The sequence below is a fragment of the Cynocephalus volans genome, chromosome 17 (genome assembly GCF_027409185.1).
Source record: "Cynocephalus volans isolate mCynVol1 chromosome 17, mCynVol1.pri, whole genome shotgun sequence".
NCBI classification, from domain to species: domain Eukaryota; kingdom Metazoa; phylum Chordata; class Mammalia; order Dermoptera; family Cynocephalidae; genus Cynocephalus; species Cynocephalus volans.
The window spans coordinates 3765171-3787420 of NC_084476.1; the positions used below are offsets into that span (position 1 = coordinate 3765171).

At 61.7% G+C, this 22250-nt stretch overlaps 1 protein-coding gene across 1 annotated transcript in view; it reads right to left on the reverse strand.

Moving 5' to 3' along the window:
- The window catches only part of RXRA (retinoid X receptor alpha), a 105737-nt gene extending 84147 nt beyond the window's left edge, over nucleotides 1–21590 (reverse strand). The window contains exon 1 of the mRNA XM_063081784.1: nucleotides 21500–21590. Coding sequence (XP_062937854.1) covers nucleotides 21500–21527 — 28 coding nt within the window. The 5' untranslated portion in view covers nucleotides 21528–21590. The remainder of the gene's footprint in view (nucleotides 1–21499) is intronic.
- Nucleotides 21591–22250: the final 660 nt, after the last annotated feature.

Genomic DNA, 22250 nt, shown 5'->3' on the forward strand with positions numbered 1-22250 from the left:
CATCCCAGGGCGAATGCCAGGGCCCCCACCTGTCACCTCCACAGTGACCACCCCGGGGCCCTGCCCTCGAGGCCCAGGGTGTGGCTCAGGTGTGCAGCCAGGAGCAGCACCTCCCCAAGCCACCCCTCATCCCCCACGGCCGAGGCAGGCAAGGCGCCTCCCACTCAGGCCTCAGTCTTCCCCACTATAAAGTGAGAAAGATCAGGTGTTGGAGGGGTCTCAGCCAAGCCCAGCTGTCACCTCCCCCGCCACGATGTCCCCATTTGGCCCCTCTAAGCACGGGAAGCCTCTTGAGAACTCTCACTGCCCAGAGCTAAGTGACACTGCAAGAGACCCTCCCCCCAGGGTTCAGACTCCATGAGGTTACAAGCAGGAGGCGGCGGCAGGTGGGGGCGACGGCAGACCCCCAAAAGAGGGGCTCAGCCTCTGGGTGCATCCACTCACGGCACCCAGACATGCTCTTCCTTCACCCACATAGGCCACCTGGGGTGATGCCAGGATGTGTAGCAAGTCCGGCAGTCAGTCCCTGGGCACCCACAGCCCCCCAGTCTGGGCACCTGTCAGGAAGACAGGCACGAACCCCACAATGGCCCTGAACAGCTGCCACTTAGTTCTCTGAAGGAGCAAGCAGGCTGAGCTGGCCACAACAACCAGTGGGGGTGAGGTCACCAAAGCCAGGGGGTCCAAGGAGGCCCCTGGTGGAAATGACATCCAAGAGAGACCTAAAGGGACAGCAGCGACAGCCCCGGAAAGATCCACGGAAGGGTGTTCAGGGGAGTGAAGAGCATGTGCAAAGCCAGGGCGCGGGTGCTGGAGATATCTCAGCAGAAGCAGCAGATCCGTCAGCACAGCTGTCCCAGCAAGCAGGGGAGGGTAGGGAGAGGAGCAGGGATGAGTGCCGGCTGGCAGCAAAATGGCAGGGAACCAGAGAAGAGGACAGCGTGACCCACACCAGGTGTTTCACATCACGCTGAGCTGTGGTCCACACCCCACCTGTGCGCCACCCCAGAAGCCATGCAGGCTGCTGCTCCCCACTCCCCACATAGTCCCTACGTGGCCACAGTCAGATGCACACATACCAAGAAATTCAGGTGTGGGAGAGGCACTCCCAAATGGGGGAATCAAGGAGGGCTTCCCGTAGGAGGAGACATCTAGACGCAATAGCTGCCCTTGCCCTGCCCCAGCCTGCGACACTCACCCTGCATTTATGCCAGGAGTTGACCCAGATTTAGCCATGAATGAACCAGATTGAGACTGTTTTTTGCTTTCCCTCCTCGTGCATTATGCATTGACGGTGGGGGGCTCAGAGAACATGCACGCAACACAGTTAACTTCAGTTTCAACCGCTCGCTCCCGCCTCCCTTTCTCTCTTAGCTCCGCATCTCACGAACACCTTTGGAGAATCAAAGCAGGCCACTGATGGTGGCCCGGGCCACACAGGCTGCCACCAGCTGCTGAATTAGGACCCAGCAGAGAGGCAGGCCAGATACATGAGGTCAGAGCGACAGAGACTTTTCCCATCAGACCTACCCATCCTGCCCGCAGTCTTGGTCGTTGCTGGATGGAAGCTACCTAGGCCAGGGACTGAGGCTTCTCCAACCCCAAACTCCAAATCCCCCCAACTCCCCATGCCAGTCCCAGGACAGGGCTCGAAGTGCAGTAAGCCGACCAGATAACCCCAGTACTGACCACCCAAGGGAACACAAAAATCCCTTTACAGCTTCGGTCTAAACATTCAACCCCCTTCCCAGCAACTACACTTAACAAGCACTTAACAACTGCCCCTCCACAAGCCCGGGCCTCAGGCTGTGCAAACATCAGCTCCCACACTCCTGGGCACTGCAGGGATGCCGTGCTCACAGGGACTGAGGAGCTGGAGCCTTGGGGGGTGAGGAGCTCAACGTTGCAGGAGAAGCTCCATGCTGCAGCTCAACACGGGTCCACAACTCTCTCCAGGCACTTCTGCCCAGTTGTGGCCTGGCCACACAACCCAGAGGCCCCAGAGGCAGAGTCCACCCCAGGTGGCTGTCACTGCTCTCACCTGCCCCAACTCCACACCACTGCCCGACTGCTGGGGTCCACACCAGGCCCAGCAAAGAGGCTGACGAGGGCCCCAAGCCCAGTTCTGTCACCACTGCCAACGTGATGGGACAGGAAGCCCAGTGCCCATGGAGGGTGGAGGGAACCTAACCCAGGTGAGCTTCCAAGAGGAGGCAGCATCTAGGCAGACACCTGTCAGAGTGGGAATCTGGCCGATGAATGAGCATCGTGGTGGGACCTAGGGGCAGAGCAAGCCTGGCTCCTGAGGACCAAGGGCACCCAAAGCTGGGTGGCAGTGAGAACTTCGTCCTGAGGGCAGCGAGCAGCCACAAAGCATGGTGGGCAGGAAGAAGCACAGTCCACAGGGACCCAGGAGGTGGAGGAGGGGCGGGCCCAGCAGCCCAGAGCCCGGGTTCTATCCCCGTCCCCAACCTTCTGTTGGGAGCCCCAGAGGCAGGAACCAAGGGCTCTGTTTCTGCCTTCGTAAGAGAAATCTGGGCCTTGGGTAGGTGCCCAGGGTTGGGGTTTTTGTCAAGGAACCTCTGGTTTCCCCCACCTTGCAGCTGCTGAGTCAGGAGCACAGGGGTGGGACCCCAATCACAGCCCTTCTGGCAGCGAGGGCAGGAAGCTGAGCCCCATGAGCGCCAACCAAGCACCAGGCCCTCCCCCGAGCTGTGGGAGCCAGTTCCCCACCCCCTTCTCCGCCCAGAGACAAAATAAGCCACAGCATCCTCACATGTCAGCCCTGGAAGAGGCTGGGGAAACTGAGGCCCAAGGCAGGGTGGGGGTGGAACTGTCCATGTTCGTGCTGCACAGACTCTCAGCAGACCAGGTCCCCACTGGCCCCGAACATAATGACCTCCTGCAGGCACGACGCAGACATACAGGGTGGGGAACCGCAGAGGGCTAGGATGCCCAACTCAGGCCTGGGGCCGGCTTCCTGGGGAGGTGGCAGTGGATTTAAGCCTGCAAGGGCAGGAGGAGGAAGGGCAGGGACCAGGAGCATGCCAGGCAGATGGAACAGCATGAGCAAAGGCTCGGAGGCAGGAACACATGGGGCACGGCCACCAGGGACCTGCGGCTCACCATGGCCAGTCCCCCTATGAGAGAGGGCACCGTGTCCTGCAGGGAGGGCTGAGGAGCATGCCCACCCCATCTTGGTGCGGCCATGAGGGCTGGCGAGGGGCCCATGAGCATCGAGAGCAGGAGGGCAAGAGGGCGCCAGGGACGTCACATCTGCTGACCAAGCCCTGCCCCGCCCCAACTTCAGGGAGGAAATGCTCTTTCCCACAGTTACAAAAGATCCTCTTTGCTGGAAAGAAGAAGGCGAACCCAGAATCACACTATCCCTCAGCTCAAGGCTGCCATCAGCTGGGGCTGGGGGATGGTCCCCTGAGGCCTCTCACCCTCCTCTGGTTACTAGGCAGGGAAAGGCTGGTGGGGACACAACAGAGGACTTAACCTACTGAGTCCACGTCGAGGCTGCACTTAGCTACTGGTCTCTCCCCCTGGCCCTGGCAGACTCCTGGGCCCCAGGATGGTTCCAGAACCAGCTGCCCTTGGAACCAACCCTCCCATGTCGACACTTCTCCCAGGAGGCAGAGCCCTCACACCTCCTCACATTCCCTAGTGCCATGCTGAATGCCCCCCACCCCATTTCAGACACCTAGAGTGCAATCCTTCAGCAGCCCCCCAGTAACCCGGAGCAAGAAACACCTCTCCCCACCACTTGAAGAGGACACTGAGGTTCAGAAGGGCCTCCGACCACCACTCTTCCCTGGTCCTGGGCAAGAATTGAAGGGCAGGCCCTCCTTCAGCCAAGCCTCCGGGCCACTCTAGAAGCAAGTGCCACTACCCCACTCCCCAGATAAGGAGGTCAAGGCTCAGAGAGGGAGACACACTGCCCAGATCACACAGCTTGGAAGGGCTGAGTAGGGACCCGAACTGTGGCTGCAGCCAGCTTCCCAGGCTCTCAACAGGAGCCCCTTCCTGCTGCCCTCTGCCCACAACACCTTCCAAGGGCAGGGCAGGTAGAAACTCCACAATCTGCTGGGGCCTCTCCAAGGAGGAGGTCCCCCTCACCTGCCTCGGCTGAGAGATTCGGTTTCCTGGCCTCTAATCAAAGGATTACCGGACAATCCCGGCACACACACACACATGCCCCGCCAGGCACCTCCACAGCCACACTACCCACATCAGTCATGCCGGGAGGAAAGGCCACTGCGGTGGCAGTGGTGGGACAACAGCCACCAACTGCACTCAGGCTGTGCCAGCCAGAGCAGGAAGGGCCAGAGGGCTCCTCCCGCAGCGTTGTCCACTGTCCCGTGGGGCCAGAATCCCAAACCCACCAGGGAGGTCTGGGCACTGCTGGCCTACACCAGTCACCTCAGCCCTGCGGGAACCACATGGGCTGCTCCTCCTGACCCTGCAGCCCCTCCACACACCCCCCTCACTTTCAGGACTCTGCCCACACTGCCTAGCCCTGCCCTGCTGAAGGCCCAAGGAGGGAGCAAAGGGCAGGGTCCCGAGCTCAGGCTCTGGGGCCCAGCCACCTGAGGGACCCCAGCTCTCTGTGCCTTTTTCCTTGTTGGCAAAACACAGAGTACAGAGTCAGCCCCTCCACACCCACAAGCTGTGTGGCTTTGAGAATCTGCTTAGCCTCTCTGAGCCTAGTCCTCATCTGTAAATGGGGGCAACCCCCTCTCCCAGGACCTGTGGGGTACAATGGGGTGGGCACAGGCTGGCACCTGGGGTACCAGAGAAGAAGCCCCCAATCTAGGGTCTCCATGTTCCACAGCCAGCAGCACCCCAGAAGTGGGCTTCGCAGACCCCACAGCACAGCTAATCCCTCGGTGGACTGGGCCAGGGTCTCAGCAAGACCTCGCCACACTCTGCCCAGCCCACCTGGTGCATACACCCCCCCAAACCTCAACATCCAGCCGAGAGCCAAGGGAGGATGTGAGAAAACTGAGGCATGCACCACAGCAGACCCCCACCCCGACTCGCTCCACAGCTGGTCCCGGAGAAGGGGAACAGCCGCCCTGTAGCAGCACTACCAGGGGGAAGGGGGCTTCCCGCCACCAGGCATGTGTAGCCCTCCCTCCCTGCAGTCACACGCTCGCCTTCTCCCAGGTCACAGGCCTGGACCAGGAAGCCGGGTGGAGACTGGAGGGCGGGGGCCTATCTAACCCAGAGTTGCTAAAAAGAGCCAATGGGGAAGTAAAAATAGGAAATAAAAATAAAGCCGCTCCAGCCAGCCCTGGTGTTTGTGTAGGAAACAAGGCATCTCCCGCCCAGCAGGGTGGGCTCAGCTCCAGGCCCCTCCCAGACAAGGAATGTCTCCCCTCACCCCAGCTTCAACACACACCGGGGATCCTGGCAGGGGATCCTGGCAGGAAGCATTTCCAAGAGAAGTCCTGAGGCCCTGGGTTTGAATATAGCCGTGTGACCTCGGGCAGGGAGCAGAGCCTGCTCTCTGTGTCTCAGCTGTTCATCAGCTATAGGGGGCAGGGCCCGCCTCCCAGGGGTGCAGGGAAGGAGGGCGCGTGCACCAGCATCCCGCCACCACGGCTCTGCTGAAGCGCCTCCACAGCCAGGGCTACGGTCACAGGCTCCAGCCCCCTCCTCCCCCGCTCCTCTCTGGGCCCCACAGTCTGCAGGCTCACTCCACCCCAAGGTGCGCAGTCAGGAGATGAGAGCGCCAGAACAGACCCAAGACAGCCTGGCCCCGAGCTCGCCCAGCAGCGCAGCTCTCAGACCTCTACTTCCTTATCAACACAATTAGAGGAAGCCTTCCTTCCTATCCTTTCCTGTTAGGCCTTTCCAGGGTTCGCGCTGGGCGCATTCGCACTAAAGTGTGCGTGACTGGCCCTGGCTTCGGCATCAGATCTGCTCATTCTTCCAGGGCACAGGACTCCACAGAAGATGGACTCCATGCTCCTGGAGCTGAGAAAGCCCAGCCGCAGCTCATACATCCAAATCGCCTCCCCATTTTTGATAGCGTGGGGTTTCTCCACCACCTGCTTCATGTAGTAAAAAACCTGCTGGGTCAACACTCATCAACTGGCAGAGCCTGTCCAGGGCGCCTGCTGAGAGAGAATCTGAGAGCTGCAGGTGACAAGCGATGTCTGCCACACTCTAGGTCAAGGGCAGTAGGACGTGTGCAGTAGGAGCTCCCACTCCCACGACGCACTACTTCTGGGTGTCCCTCCTCTTTCCAGGAACCCCTCTGCCACTGCATCATCACCCCTGCGCCACTGCCTGGGAACTGGCCAAGGAGGTCAGGGGGTGACATCACTGGTCTGACCCAGCACCGGTCTACCCCAGACTACCTCCCTACGACAGCCAGAGGTCTGTCTAGAGTGCCCATGGCTCCATTCTGCTGTCCTCAGCAGCAAACCCCACTTCCTATACACTCATGCAGCCTGGCAGCAATCACCTGCCCACTCTGCCCCCTGATGCTTTTAACACCGCCTGCCTTGACCAGCCCAGGCCACCCGCACACACACCAGGCTGTGCCTGCCCGCATGTGCCTGCTCACTCTGCCCCCTCGGCCGGGACCCCCACCCTCAGGGCCCTTAGCTACCTGAGGGAGCCAGGCTGCAAGGGCCATGGCCGATCTCAAATCTGGACTTGCAGGTGCTGCCCAGCGCAGGTGAAGAACACAGGCATACATGTGACACATGGACATGAGTGCACGCACATACACTCACGCTAGCATACAGGCACACATTAACACAGTCTCACACATGGACACGGATGTGCACACACACAGGCCACACTAGAATACAGGTTCACACATGGACACAGGTGTACACAAACAGGCTCACACGTGGACACAGGCACACACAGACACATAGGCTCACATGTGGACACAGATGTGCACACACACAGACCACACTAGGATACGGGCTCACACATGGACACAGGCATGCACAAACAGGCTCACATGTGGACACATCTGCACACTCACACAACTATGGCTCAGAACCCCAGCCACACAACTGACCCTGGCTGTCTCTTTGCAGCACGTGGTTCTGGCTCCAAGTGTGTGGAGGAGGGTCTGGAAAGGATGGTGTGCCCTGAGGGCTGCATGGGAAGGAGAGAAAGAGCAGAGGGCATCATGCCTGCCACCTCGGCCCTGGCTTTTCTGCCAAATGCCCTCCAGCCTTCTGACCCTCTGAGCTGGCCGGAGGGCACAAGGGGGGCGTCCCTGTGCAAAAGACACAAAAGGGCAGGGGCCAAGGACTCCAGGGCCAGGGCTCTGAGTCCCATGGGCCCCCAGGTCTCAGGGCCAAGCCCAGGTGGGTGACTCTACCAGCCCCACCCAAACACTAATCCCACAGACCGCAACCCAGGTCCCGTTCTGAGTGTCCAGGTCCCTGCTGGTTTGAGATGCTGAAAACCAAGCAAGGAGCCCACAAAAGGAGGCGGACAGTGTTGGTGACAACAATCGCCTCATTGTTCCCAGAAAGGCGGTCAGGGAAACCAGAGGGAGGGAGGGGTGACTGGCAGGGCCAGCCAAGGAGGTGGAGGGGTCAGCTGGGGAGGGAGGCACAGGGCAGGCCAAATACAGAGCCCTGGAGGGATTTCCAAGCTCTATGGGTCCCCTGGGTCCCCCAAGTCCTCACAGAGGTCTGCCCGCACCCCCACCCTCACCCACAGCTGGGCAAGAGTGCAGGGTCGGGCCTCAGTGCAAGGCTGGAATGATGGCAGGGGCGGGGGCACTGGCTGGCCCTCCAATAAGGAGCTCCGCAGCTTATCAGCCACGGCCAAGGCCACGTGGGCTCCAGGAGCTGTCCCCTCCCCCACCCCACCCACCAATAGCACATCCCCCTGCCCAGCTCAGGAGACACAATAATTGTCCACAGCAGATAAGGCCTGCTGACACCCAGATTGCCCGGCCACAGCCATGGCCAGGCCAGACACACAGGGGGAATACACCTCACATGCCTCTCCCCAGTATTTCAACTAGCAATGGTGGCAGTACCTCACCTGAGACCCCATAACCTGGGAGACGACAGCCCAGGTCGGAGGGACCAAGAGCACCACCTGGGCTAGGGGCCAATCAATGTGGAATCAGAAGTGGCCTGCATGGCCTGCAGCCAGGACTGGATCTCACCCTGACACAAGGAAGCCCTTTAAACGCCACAGCATTTTCTTTTTATAAACCACGTCCCATGCCAGCCGCGGGGAGCCAGAAATAAGTCGGCGAGGATCAAATGCCCGTGGTGGCTGCACCCTGCACACCTGCCCACCCTTCCAGCCTGAGAGAGGCCCAAGGAAGCCTGTGGACGACGCAGGACAGATTAGCCCAGAGGAAGCTGAGCTGCAGGGACACACAGAGTCACCATCCCAGCCTCACATGGCCAGCCCTGCTTCCCGTACACTTGGAGGCAGACTGAGGGGCAGTGACCCAGGGAGGGGGCGGGCCATGTCACAAGAGCCCCATCCCCAGGCCAGGTCAACTGCCAGCCAGTGATCTCAGACATGACACGCCCCTCGCAGTGCCCCCCGCTGCAGCAGGGGGAAACAAACACTGCCCTTCAACAGGCTGTCCAGGAGCAGAGACCCCACGCGGGGGCACCACCCATACATGCAGCAGAGCAGGACCACCCCCTCCTCAAGGTGAGGCAAAGGGTCCAGCCCTGTTGCTCTGCAGCTGGGGCCCATCAGTGCAGAGACACAATCCCCCAGTAGTGAGAGCTGGGCCAGGTGGTGCAGGGCCCCCACCCAACACTGCCTTGAAAAATGAGAGCCTGGCTCAGAAGCCACCTACTCCAGACAGCCTGGAAGGGTCCCTTCACGATGTCCTTCACCGCTCCACTGCCACCTCCTCCTCAGCTTCTTCCTAGGAACCCCCCCTCACCAAGTCTCGAGGTTTGGGCCCCTCCTCCAACTCACTGCATGCGCACTGTCCACCGACGACTCCACATGCGTGGGTGCCAGACGCAGCTCAGACTGGACACACCCATGCCAAGATCCTGATCAGACCTCGCATGTCCAACCTTCCAGGTGCCTGGGCCAAATGTCCTGGGGACCTCGAGGTGACTCCAGACACCCCTCACTATCACCCTTTTTTTAAGTTTATTTATTAATATTATTTTTTTTACATTTAAGATGCTGTTACAGAGCACTTAGGGGTGAGGGGGAGGAGAAGGGGAAGGAAACAGGGTGGGAGGAGTGCGGAGGCATGGTCGAGGCCCGTGGCACTCCCTCATTCCTGCAGGGGAGACTCGGGGGCTTCCAGCGGAGGCTCAGTCATTGCTGGGCTGGATGCAGATGTCAGGGGGTATAACTGAAGCCCTCAGCCCCCTACTGCCCCAGCTCGGGAGCCTGGACATGCCCACTTCTGATCCCCACCACCCTCTGCCAGCCTCCTACACCACTCCTGCCTGGTGACTGCCCCCACCTGCTCTCCTGCCTGGTCCCTGCCCCCAGCAGCCCCCATCCACACAAGAGCAGAGCCTCCCCCAAGCACAGGTCAGACGCCACCCTTCAGGGTCCTCCCCAGAAGCCCCTCGCAGCGTACCTGTGGGCTATTCACTCACCTCCTGCACCCATCTCCCCACCTGCCTAGCAGCCCTGGGAGGACAAGCACCTGCCTGTCACATGCCCAGGGCAGCTCTGGCCAGAGATGCTCTCCGTGAGCCCTGGTGGCACCGTGACCATCTTTGTTCCCTTGGCACCTCCCAGGACTGGCACTACTAAATGAAACCCACCCTTCTCATTTCTCTTTTGGGTTCAAGTTCTGTATTCTACACCCACTGAGGCTGTGGTCGGGGTGCAGCTGCTGAAGGTGTCCAGCCACAGGGACACCCAGGAGTCTTGGAGCTGGTCCCCACTGGGGAGGGTGGGCTGCTGTCTGAGACACAGGGGACGGCAGAGTCAACGATCTCTGCCCAGAAAACTTCTGATGACACAAAGCTGAGACAGGCGCAAGGGTACAGAAACTGACTCCTCCGGTGCAAACTCCTACACATCCTTCGTGAGCCAGCTCAGAAGGCCCAACCCACCGCACACCACAGCCAGCTGACAATGCTCTTTTGTGCCCCTCTGCCTCCGGTACATCCTCCTACCACCACACTCATACCACCTTTACCCCAGAAGAGGGACAGGGATTCTGTCACTGCCAACCAACCCCAACTACACCCTCACTAGGGGCGATGTGCCCTGACACCCATTAACCCATTTAGGCCTTCCCACTTCACTGCCCGCTGGGGAAGGTGTCAGCCCCACTTTACAGATAGGAAAACTGAGGCCCAGAGAGGCTTACAAAAACCTGCCAAGATCACACACTGGCAGGTGGCAGCACTGGATCCATCCCAGGCCCTCTGACCCACAGCTCCACTCTCACCCCCTTGAGGGCTGGGCCTGGCTCAGCTCTGCCTCCCCAGCAGCCAGCAGGAGCCAGACAGATGTGGATGGATCGATGGACGGACCGACGGATGGACAGCAGGCAGACAAGAGGTCTGCTCTGACCCTCTCAGCCAGACTTTACTGCCACCCCGCTTTCCTGCACTGGCCAACAAGTTTCAACAAGATGTACGTAGCAGCAGGGTAGGGAACCCCCACGAGTGGGCACTTGGGGCTGAGGGCCCCTCCCTCTCTGAATCTGGGAATCTGGGTCCCTTCCAGCAGCAGGTGGCAACTGCATCTGCAGCGAGCTGAGCAGGGATGGGGGCTCACCACGGCAGGGCACACACTGCCACGGCCTCAGCCCCGGGCTCCGACCCAGGGACTCCAGCTGGCCCGAGGAATCCTCAAGGGCAGGATTCCAGCCCCCAGTCCCAGTTCCCCCATCTACTCCCACCCCCAGAATTCAACACCAGGCTAGACACATAGCAGGACTTCCACTCTCCTGGAAGTCAGACGGACCCCCACAAGGAGGGTGATGCAAGGAATGGTAATGATTTTAAAAAACAACTTTGTAAGGGACCAGCTCACCCACCCACCACCTTTCTGAGCCTGCAAAAAGCATTAATTCAGTCAAGAAACATTCACGAGGCCTGCGCAGCGCCCAGTACTGTGGATTCAGCAGCAAACTCCCAACAATTATGGAGCTGCTGGGAGCTAGCCCTGTGTTAAGAAAGACTCTGAGGTCCTCAAGCTCCGTGGGAAAAAGAGCTGTGCCCAATCAGTGATGCCTGCCAAGGGCCCCAGCCATGAGCACCCGCAGGTGGGCAGCACACGTCCCACCTCCAACTCTGTCCAACATCCTTCCTTACATTTTACAAATGAAACCAAGATAACCAGGAAGGAAGGAACATGCTCCAAGTTGCAAAGTTCATGGGGTAGAGAGAGAATGGAACAGGTTGGGGCCCTGAACGAGCCACCCCACTTGATCTAGCCATCTGGAGGGTCTGGAGGTCATCTCTGCTTGGCCTGTCAGGGGTGACACTCCTGGGGTCCCAGCCTTGGGGGAAGTCAGACCCCACCAGGACAGGAGGGCTAGTGCCCCTGACCTTGTGCCCAGGGAAACTGAGAAGAGAGAAGAGGAAGGCCCTGTTCCCCACGCCCCGTCCCTGCCCCTCCAGCTGGGCTCAGGAAGGTCACAGGTGCTGCCCCGCCCAGCCTGGCCATGTTGGGGCCCAGAGTGGTCTGGCACCCAGCGACTAAAGCCCCCGCCTCCCAGCCCTCCTCTGCGACCTTGGTCCTGGGCAGAAAGTCCACAAGCAGGGGTGGGGTGGGGGCGGCTCCACCACCTCCCCTGGACTATGGTCCCAATCAGGTGTTTCCTCCACCCGGCGAGGAGAGGGTGAGGAACCATGAGACTGGCCAGCACCCACCCAGGAGGACCTGGGCAAACGACGCCTTCAGCTGCCCACAGGGACAGGCAGGGGGCCATGGCAGGACCAGGGGCACCACAGGGATGGACCAAGGGAAGTGGGGACAGACAGGCGGGTGGGGAAGGGACCCCAGCTGCTCCACCCAAAAAGGGACCCAACAATGGCCACTCACCCCAGGAGCCAGAGCCCAGAGCTGAGGTAATACCACAGGTGGGCCAGCATGGGTCACACTCTGGACCAGGGCATTCCTGTGTCCAGGAGGGAGGGAGGACATCAGGCCAGCTAGGGGCTACCAGGTCGCAACGAGGCCCACTGCCAGCCTTAGCCCCTGAGAGGGTTAATTATTCCCAGACCAGCTGACCACACCCCCCACGCTCACGTGGTTCCTCACAGCACAGACCTGCAACCCAGCCAGCAAGGGGCCAGAGAAGCCTAGCCAAGTAGTCAGATCCTGAAACCCTCCAGCAAGAACCCCCAGTCCCGCTCACACAGGCACCCCTTCCCCACACCCGCGGCCAGGGTGAGAACTACCTAGAGTAGATCTCTCCGCCCTGACTCCCTTCCCACAGCCTTCCAACAAACTCCTACTCACCCCTCAAAGCCCAACCACAACGTTAGCTCCTCTGAGAAGCTTCCCTGACCTCCCCAGGCAGTTTGCAGGTGAGGCAACAGGCACAGAGAGGTGAGCGTGCTAGCGCAGGGCCACACTGCCTGTGACGCGGAGCTGGCCTCCCTCATCACACAGGGCAGCCTAAATCGCCAGTACGTCTGACCCATGAGAATTGCATGATGAGGCAGGAGAGGCTCTAGGGCCACCTGACAAGAGGCAGAGAGGCCCAGCCTTCACGCTGGCGGCAATGGAGCCACAGAAGGTTCCAGGCAGGGGAGGTCAGAGCCCAGGGAGAGAAGGAACTGGCCTGGCCTTGACTGGGAGCTGGCATGGGGACTGAACCCACTCACCTGCGGCCTCACTGCCTCTGCTCTGCCACCCCCCATTCTTAAAGGCCACTATTTCCCCAGTACAGCCGCTCACCCCAAAAGTGTTTGGCCACATTCCCAGTCCAAATCCAGAGCTGGGCACAGAGCTGGCCCCACCCTGGCCTTCCCCCCAGCCCAGTTCCTGTCCCCCACAGCCAGGGAAGAGCAAAGAGACATCTCCTAAAAAGCTGGTCCCCAGCTGTGCCACCCAGACCAACAGCCCCCAGCCCATTAGAACAAAGTCAAGGTGCTGGGAGGGAAAGGCAGAGGCCTCTGGCTGCCAGAGGAGGAGGAACCTGCCCAGAGCCATGCAGCAGACTGGTCAGAGAGCAGCCCTGGGTTGCACCCCAAAATCGCCTGGACAAGGCTGGGTCATGGGAAGTGAAGACAACACCGGATGTTTCGAGGAGACTCAGCAGTGGGCAGCAGTGGCTCAACCCCAGAGTTTGCCTTTCTGAGGCCAGAACTGCTCCTCCCAGCCAGGGAAGCTCGAGCATGCCATTCGACTTCCCTGAGCCTCAAGTCCTCCTTCTAAAATATGGACAGGTCAGCCCCCTTCGCAAGCCCAAATCTGCGGCCAACAGTGTCACCGTGGCAGTCACTGACAAACGCTGCCCAATGCCCGGCCCTATTTCAGAGGAGCAAACGGCCAGCGGGCAGGTCCTCTGGACACCAGGTTGGGTTTGCTGGAGAGCCGGGGCTGGACACCACCCCCCAGTTCCTCTCCAGGGCACAGGGCACGTCTTCCGCCAGCACAGGTATTGCGGCTGCTGCTGACGGTCACACGTGGGGTCTTTTTGATGGCACTCTGTAAATCAAGAGAGCACTTCCTGCACACCTGTGCACACAGGTCCCGCCCCAGGAAGCCTGGGTGGCAAGAAGGCAGCCAGCACGCTGAGAGGCCACGCCACTGAGCACCTGCACTACCAGCCGGGCCACGAGGCCCACTGCAGGCGTGCCCACCCCACAGCGCTCAGGAGGAAACTGAGCAACGGCCAGGCAAGGAGCCAGCAGATCTGACAGCGGGATTTGAATCCAGGCAGCCTGGCACCATGTCCCAAGCTTTGGCCGCCACCCTAGACTCTACACTGTACACCCATGAAGGGGGACACTGGGGGCGCCAAGGACAGCTCTGGCGGTGGGGGTCAAGTGGAGCCTGTGGACAGGTGGAGAGTGGCACGCAGGCAGAGGGAACTCCAGGTGGTGGCACAGGGTGAACCAGGGCCAGGGGTGCCTGCTTCAGAGGGGCTTGGACAAAGCTGCCCGGGAGCACATCGACTCCAGCCACCTGGGCTGTCACCACCTGACCTCTGCCCACGGCCAATACGGACACTTAAGCTAAATTGGTCAATTATGGGATACTTAGATCCCTCCCCAGGGCTTCCCAGCCTCCTTCCATCAGGCAGCAGCTCCAGGAAGCCTGTTGAATCAGTAACCTCATTACAGCCCGGCCGTGGCACCCGGGCCGGCTTTGAACTCCACGGGATTTATCCACAGTGGCTAGAGGATTTACACACGGCCTGGCCCAGGCCCAACTCCCTCTCTCCTCCCCTCAGCACTGAAGGCTCCAGACTCTGCTGACACTTGTCACCACTAGCACCGTGCCCCAGGGCACTGTCAGGGAAACTGAGGCCCAGCTGGAAACCACTGTTGTTTAGACCAGCCAACAGAGGTGGCCAGGGACAGGCTCTGGGTCAGCCCAAAAGCAGGGTCTCAGACTGAGGGCTCTCCTCTGCATCCCTAGTCCCAGCTGGCAGAGTCCTATCTCAGGAGGGAGCTTGGCACCAAGGACCCATCATGAAGGACAGACTTGAACTCAAGCAGGGAAGTCCAGTCCTCACCATGGCTCTCGGGGTCCCTGCCCCAACCGCAGGAGGCCTGGTTGCCCTGATCCCCCTTGGACAACCTGCCCCCAACTTCATCCAATGCTCTGGGCCCAGCACTGCCTCCCAGGCCTGCACCTGGGCTCTCTCCACAGCCAAACTGTTCTACCACCTCTGCCTCAGAGACCCCGGGGCCGCTGCTGATGCCCGAGCACCCAGGGCCTTGCTCAGTTAACGGGGAGGGTAAGGGTGGAGAGCAGCTCCCCCCAGGACAGGCCAAGGGCCCACGGGCTGGGAATGGGCTGAGTTGCAAAGAGGGGAGCAGGGGAGGAGGGGCATAAAGGCTGGCCTGGGGTATCAGAGGACAGGTCGGGGGAGGCGCTCCTCTCCCATCCCCATGCTCAGTGGCCTCTGGCCAGGAAAAGTGGAGACCCCCAGGCCACCCCAGGGCCCAGACTAAGCCCCAGGAAGCCACTAGGAGTCCACACCCCCCAGCCCAGGCTGCCGCACTGAGGGGTCCAGCCAGGGCAAGGATGAACGACCATTCACAGGTGCTCCCAGGCCCACCTGGGACCAGCAAGCCTCCTCCTTGCAGCCCCTGCCTCTCTGCCCCTGCCCACCCTCGGCCCTGTGCCGGAGGCCTCATTCTATGACCATCACTGCATGGGTGGCTCCCTGGGGTCTCTGGAAGCCCAGGTGCCTGGGCCTGACACAGTGGGCCTTCCTCAGCCTTACCTCGCACATTACCCCTCTCCTGGTTCCAGTCACAATGCTCCACCCTTCTCAGCCTCACCCCCCTAGGCCAGGCCTTTGAGTATTTGTCTCTGTCATCCCTGCCACTGGGCGCCCCACCCCCACCACCTGTTGCAACTCTCCCTCTCCTTGGAGGCTCGACCGGAACGCTGCAGTGGACGGCCTCCCCCAGCACCCAGCAGGTGCTCCCCTAAGCCTCATGCACATCGAGCCCACCAGCAGACCTGGGTCCTCTGGAGGAAGGGCTCATGGAGACTCTGGGCCCACAGTGCACATGTAGAGTAAAGCCGTGCAGCCATGCACGTCTGTGTGCACACGTGTGTGTGCATGTGTGCGCACGTGTGTGTGTGTGTTGGGGGTGGGCACCACAGAGATAACCAAGTCCCTGCCCTGCCCTGGGGACCCAGCATGGCCATCTTAGTCCAGTCCCCTCCCCCAGGACCCTCAGGGATTTGCTGCCAGACAGTTCTGCCCTGGCAGGGTAAGGAGGTGGACACCAGGCCATGGGGTCCTCAGGCTGTGCCTCTGGCTGCTCATTCAGCCTACGGCTTTCCAGCCCGCCTGGAGATCTCTCTCCACCACCCCACCCCACCCCAGTTCCCAGGACAGAGGCCCTTGGAGAGTCAGAGGTGCCTCCCAGAGGAGAGATCCTGGGGTCCCTCCACCCCAACACCACCCCATCCAGGACCCTGAAGGAGAATCAAGGACTCTCCACTCCCCAAAGGGCCTCCTGGGGTAAAGGGGCTGAGGGTCCCAGCCCCAGAAGACAGAGCTGACACAGTGAGACCCCAGCGCTCACAGGTCTCCCCACAGAAGTAAGCACTCATCCACCCAGGCCAAGACCCGGAACCGGTTCCTAGGAACCGGAACCGACTGCGGACCCAGGCCCAGCAGGCGAGCAGCTTCTGATGATGCTGAGGGTCAAGAGGGCCCGCGGGGGAGAGGGCAAAGCCCCAGCCCAGGCAGGTTCTGGCCCAGCAGGAGCTCAGAGCTGCCCTCCCCACCAACCTAGGAAATTGATTTGCTGAGAAAAACAGGGAGAACCGCCCAGAGGCACAACAGACTTCACCGAAGGGCACAGTGTCCCCATCCGCTAAGTGGGCCCATCTCTGTGAAGCCTCCATGGGGTCCTGAAAATATAGACCTTGGTACACAGCAGGCACTCACTGGACGGGTGCCATAAGCATCCTCACCTGGGCAGCGCAGATCCTAGACAAGTTGGGAGAGGTTTAGAAGCAAGGAAATGATAAAACTAGCAGGGACCACTGAGACCTGCGTGGAGTACCACAGATGCCAGAGGCTGGCCTCACCTGCCTGCTCCCCTCGGCAGGGACGTGGGGTACTGGCCAGCACCCAGCGGAGCAGCTGCAGGGCTGGTGAGAGTGCGTGTGTCTCTGCTTGTGTGTGCACACACCCAGGCCCTGCACGTGTGCCCACACCCCTCTCCCCGCAACGGCCTGAGCCAATCTTATTTAGCTGCTTTCCGCTCCATTTCACGCTCGTTGAGCGGCTGGGCTAGACAATTGCTTTGTAACTCTAGGGTGCAATTTCCCTGTCTGTGAGGCACTGGGGCAACACTGCTCACAGCACCGCGCACCAGACTTGGTGGGTGTGCAAACATGCAGCCCCTTGCCCCACCCGCCACCTCGGGCCTCCAGGGAGAGTTCGTGCAGTGGGGCAGAGGCTGGCCCCAGTATGTGCCCGGAGGAGAGGCAACAGCAGTGTCACCACATCCTCTGTTCTCCAGTCTACTCCCCTACACTTGACAGCACCAGCAATCGCCATGGCCCAACTTTGGTTCAACCTGGCCTGGCCCCACCCTGACTCACCCAGGAGGCACAGGGAGGACCTAGCCACAGGTCTCGCCTTCGGAAAGGGGGAGACACACCCCACAAAGAGAGCTCGTCAAACTCCCAGCCAACCTACTACAAACCAGGCTGCCTTCTCCAGCACCCTGGAAAGAGTGAATGAGTGAGTCCATTTTACGGATGGACACCCAAGGCCCCTACAGACCAAAGGGCAAGCCACACAGGCAGCAAAGACAGAAGACTCAACCCCAGGAGGCCTGACCACCAGCCTAGCAACAGGACACAGCCAGTCAGAGCCTCTCCCGGGAAGGTGGAGATCCTGGGATCCCTGCACCCCACCACCACCCCCATCCAGTGGGTCATTCCAGAGAGTGGTGGGGTTAGCGAGTGACAAAAGAGCTGAATGGAATGGAGAGGAGGGGAGGAAGGGAGCGTGAGATGGAACCGCACCTTACAAAAGGTAAATACTGGAGGCCGAGGAGAAGGGCCTGGTCCTCTCTCCACACCCTCCCATAACATCCATGAAACCAACCTGCTTACTGAGCATCGGGAGAAAAGTCTAGAAGGTGATCCCCTAATGGACACCAGCCCCCCCCCACCACCACCACAGTCCAAACACCCAGACTCTTGGGGTCCCGGACCCCCACCCCATCCCTGGCCTGGCCAATGGCCAGTTCTCATGGAAATAAACCAGTAAATGGGATACCTCAAGGCCCTGGCCACCAAAGCTAGCCAAAATCAGCCTTTGAGCCCATCGGAGAAGGGAATGAGGGGCAGGTCTTGGCTCGCAAAGCCCCAACCCCAGTGACAGTGTCCTGGCCCTGAGCCAGCTGGGAGCCTCTGCCCTGTCTTTGCTGAGATAGCTGAGCTGGTCCAGGAGCCCTCTTCTCCAGAAGACCAGGTCCCAGGGGGAAGACCCCACACCACCTAAGGAAATGAAACTCCCCAGCCTCCGCTGGGTATTCAAGACTTCCACCTCCCATCCCCACACCACCTTCTATTTAGCTGAAGTCTGCCCCACTCTCTCCTGGGTCCCCCACACTGTGTACACGGCCAGCCCCCAGGGCAGAGAGGCGCACCCTTGGGTACCCACTCTACGCCCACACAGTAATTCCACCACAAACCCTCCAGGTGCCCTCCTCCAGGAGGAAACAAAGACCACCAACCCAAACCTCCCCCATAGCCACAGAAAGGACAGGACAAGGGCCCTTGGATAGCAGTCAGAGGGGCCTCCCAGAGGAGGCAAGAGAGGCCTTGAAGGACAGGCAAAGCTGGAAGAGCCGCCCAGGTGCTGGCAGAGCTGGGAGTCAGCCCACAGCAGCTGCCTATGTGATCAGGGCTGCTAGTCCACTGTACCCCACACCCCGAGGGCCTCGGAGTGCCCAGATCCTGGGCGTGTGACGCTGGGCTCCCCACCTCCACTGGCCCATCCTGTGGACCCAGCTAGTCCGGGCCATATCTGGGCAGAGGGATCAGGGCTGCATGCTCAGGGCAGGCCCAGCAGCCAGCCCCAGACAAGTGAGCAAGCCAGCAAGGCCATGGCCACAGGCAGGCCTGCATCTGAGAGCTGCATTTCTCACCCTGACACTTCCCCAGTCAACAAAGAGAGCCCCCTCCAGAGTTTACCAAAACAAACGCCCTAACAGTCGGCAGTGCCCGGTTGAGAAGTGAACTGCCTTGTCAGGCCCAAGCCAGACTCCAAGCCCGGCCTCCTGAGTCACGTGACCCTGTTATTTCGGGAGGCCCCGGAATGTGCTCTATTTTGGGGCCTGAGGGCTCTGATGTTACCAGAAGCCCCTCACCTGGGCTCCAAGCTCACCCAGGCCCGAGTGCCCTCCACCAAGGGTAGTCAGTAAGCCCACAGCCTTGCTGCCAGCCACCTGGTCCCCCCACAGGCAAAAGGGCCACTTAGCAGAGTGTGTCTGGTGTGGTCTGAGACCTTTGGACTCTGCAGGCTCAGGCTTCGAGTCCCACTGTCCAGGCTGAGGCCAGCCAGGGCCTTCTCCCCCATGGGCACGGGAGCATGGCCAGCCTGGGCAGCAGGGCCAGGAAGCAGGGGCTGCCTCAAGCTAATCCCTCAGCCTTGCTCTCCTCCCTGATCTGTATGCTGGGCTTATCCCTGTCCTCACTGAGGGGCTTGGTGGGCGGTAGCCGGAGACTCCCCAGGCCTACCAAGCCCCAGGGCACTAGAAACTGGGAGGAGGGCGCCCTCTCTGCCCCAGCCCCTGAAGCAGCCAGTGGCTGCAAGTAGCGGTCAAGCCCTCCCAGCACCTTCAAGTCTGACCCAGGCAGCCGGCCGGGCCCTGGATGAGCCAGGCCCTCCAACACTCGCCCCCTGGGAGGGATTAGGCTGTGTTGACAAAAGGGCTTAGGTGAGTAGCCGCTTAAATGGACCTTCAACTGCACTGGACTTCAGAGCTGGTCACAAGCTTAGGAAAAAATACAAAGTAATCAGAGCTCGAGACTCTCAGCTCAGCCCTAGGGCACGGGCTGCCTGGGAGGCCACCAGCCTGGTCGGGAAAGCTGCTGCTCCAAAAGCCTCCTCAAAGTTGGGGGAGCACACATCGAGGCCCCTGGGGCAGTGGCTCGGAAGCACCTCTCCCCCTCATGGGGACTTTGGCACCCCCGTCCCCCAGTCTTACATATGCCAACTCCTAGGATTAGCCCTGTCCTTCTAGGGGCATTAAGGACAAGGACCTGCCCCATTCCCAATACCCAGCCCAAGTGAAGCCAGCCCCTTGCCATGTCCAGGCGCCAGAGACTGAGCTGAGCACTCCTCCTGCAGAAGGGATCCTCCACGATAGTAGCTCTGTGTGCATGTGTGCACACAGCCTGTGTGTGCAAAGCTCTAATGGAGGAAAGGGAGACGCTCTCGTCCCGCACCGAAGTGCTAGCCAGCCCCACACCACGACTCTCAGTGGTCACAGACAACTCAGCTTTCTTTTCTGCTCACACACAGCAGCATCCACCTGCTGGGGGTCCAAATTCCAAATTCACCACTTTGTACCCTGTGAGCTCAGCCTGCCAGTCAGTTTTCCCATCTGCAAAATGGGCATGCATGCGCACGCTGGGAGGCGGAACCCCAGAGCTCATCTGGGGAGAGCACTCATCCTCCAGCCCGCCTAGGTCTGTGTCATCACAGAGTCAAGGAGCGAGTCTTCTTAGACATGAAATCCCCACCCCAGTCACTCTGCAGCACGCCTGTGAGTGGGCTGGGGTGCTCAGACCCTCTGCTGACTCCATGCTGGCTCCCCTCGACCTCACTGTTTTGGGCTCTGAGCACCTCTGGGGTGGCCAAACTGCACCCCGGGCTGCAGAGGGGTGGGTAGGCGGAAAGGGCAACTGACTGTGGGGTCTCTTTCATAATCAGCTGCTTTAATTTCCATTCGGCACAAATCCTTCACCCAGCCTGACAGCCTGGCTGCCGTCCCCACCGCCAAATTAATATCCTTCCCGGAGCTCATTTATAAAGTCTCTCCTCCCTGCTTCTCACTGGCTCCTAAACCCTAGGGAGGGCAATGCGCGGGGGCCCTGGCCAAGCCCCCTCCTCTTCCTAGGTAGGTCCGGGTCTGGAGCTGGTGGGCAGTCTGGAACTAGGAAGCTGCTGAGCAGGACAGCAGCAGCAGGACAGAAAACTGACCCTCCGTGCCTCTGGGCTGTCCTCTCCCCAACTGTGGGGCCAGCCCCGGAGAACACCCGCGGGTGCCAGAGCGAGGGGCCCCATTTCTGGGATGGGGCTTTCCCAGGTTCAATGTTCCTGTTCATACGACCCCTGGGTGACCCTGCCCACCCGGGCTTGGGCTGCTTTGGGGGCAGAGGGGGTCGCAGTCCGCTTGCTCGGCGGACACTCACCCGAAGGACGGCAGCCTGCTGGAACGGCAGCCCGACGGGCGGGCGGCGCGGAGGCCGCTCGGGGCCCAGCGCCCCGTCCCCGTCCCGATGCCAGGAGGCCGGTGGCCGGAGCGCAGAAGTTGCTCCTCCCGCTCCGGCCCGGCCGGGGCTGGGCGCCCGGGCTGCCTGGTGGCCGGGCGCACGGGGCCGGGGGCCGGGGCCCGGCGAGGGGGGCCTCTCGTCCCGAGCGGACCGGCCGCCCGCCCGCTGCCCACTCCGCGCCCCGGCCCCGGCGGCGGCCCAGCGCGGGTCGGGGGCTACCCGGCGCCCCCTCCCGGCTCGTCCGCCCGCCGCGCCCGGGGAAAAGTTGCCCGGGGCCGACCCCACCTCGGGGCCCGGTGCCGAACTCTCGCGAAGGCCGGGCCGGGCGCCCCCACCCCACGCCGCCCCCGGCCCCGGCGGCCCCGCGCGCACTCACCGAGCGGCAGGAAATGTTTGGTGTCCATGTCGCCGACTAACTCATGCCCGGCCGGCGGCGCGAGCGGCGGCGGCCCCCGGCGCGGCCGGCCCGGGCCCGGGCGGCGGGGAGCCGGCGGCGGCGGCGGGCGGCGGCGGCGGCGCGCGGAGGCCGCGGCGCGGCGAGTTGTTGCAAAAGTCGCCCAACAATGTAAACTACTTGTGTGCGCGCCGCCACCGCGCGCGCCCGGCCCGCGCGCCCGCCGCCGCGCGCCCGCGCCCCGCTCCGACCGCGGCGCTGCGGCGCCGGGCGGGGGGGCGGCGGGGGGCCCGCGACGGGCGGGGACTCGGCGCAGCGCCGCCGCCGCCGCCGCCCGGCTGCGCCCCCACCCGCCGGCGCCCGCCCCGCCCCCGCCCCGTGCGCGCCCCTCGCCGCCGCCCCCCGCCGCCGCCTGCCGCCCGCCGCCGAGTTCCGAGCGCAGCGCAAACTTGAGAGTTTGCCTCCGCCAGGGGTTCCCGGGAGCCGCGCGGAGGCGGCGTGGGAGGAGGGCCGGGCGGGGGAGCGCGCGCGCGGCGGCGGGGGCGGGAGCAAAATTCCCTCCCCGAGCCTGCCAAAAAAAAAAAAAAAAAAAAAAAAAACGGCCCGGCGGAGGAGGAGGAGGAGGAGAAGAGCGGGGCCGGGAGCCGAGCGGCCGGGCCATTGTCTGCGGCGGCCACACAAAGCGGCAGGGCCGTGGCCGCGCGGGGACCCCGGCCCGCGCCCCGCAGGCGCA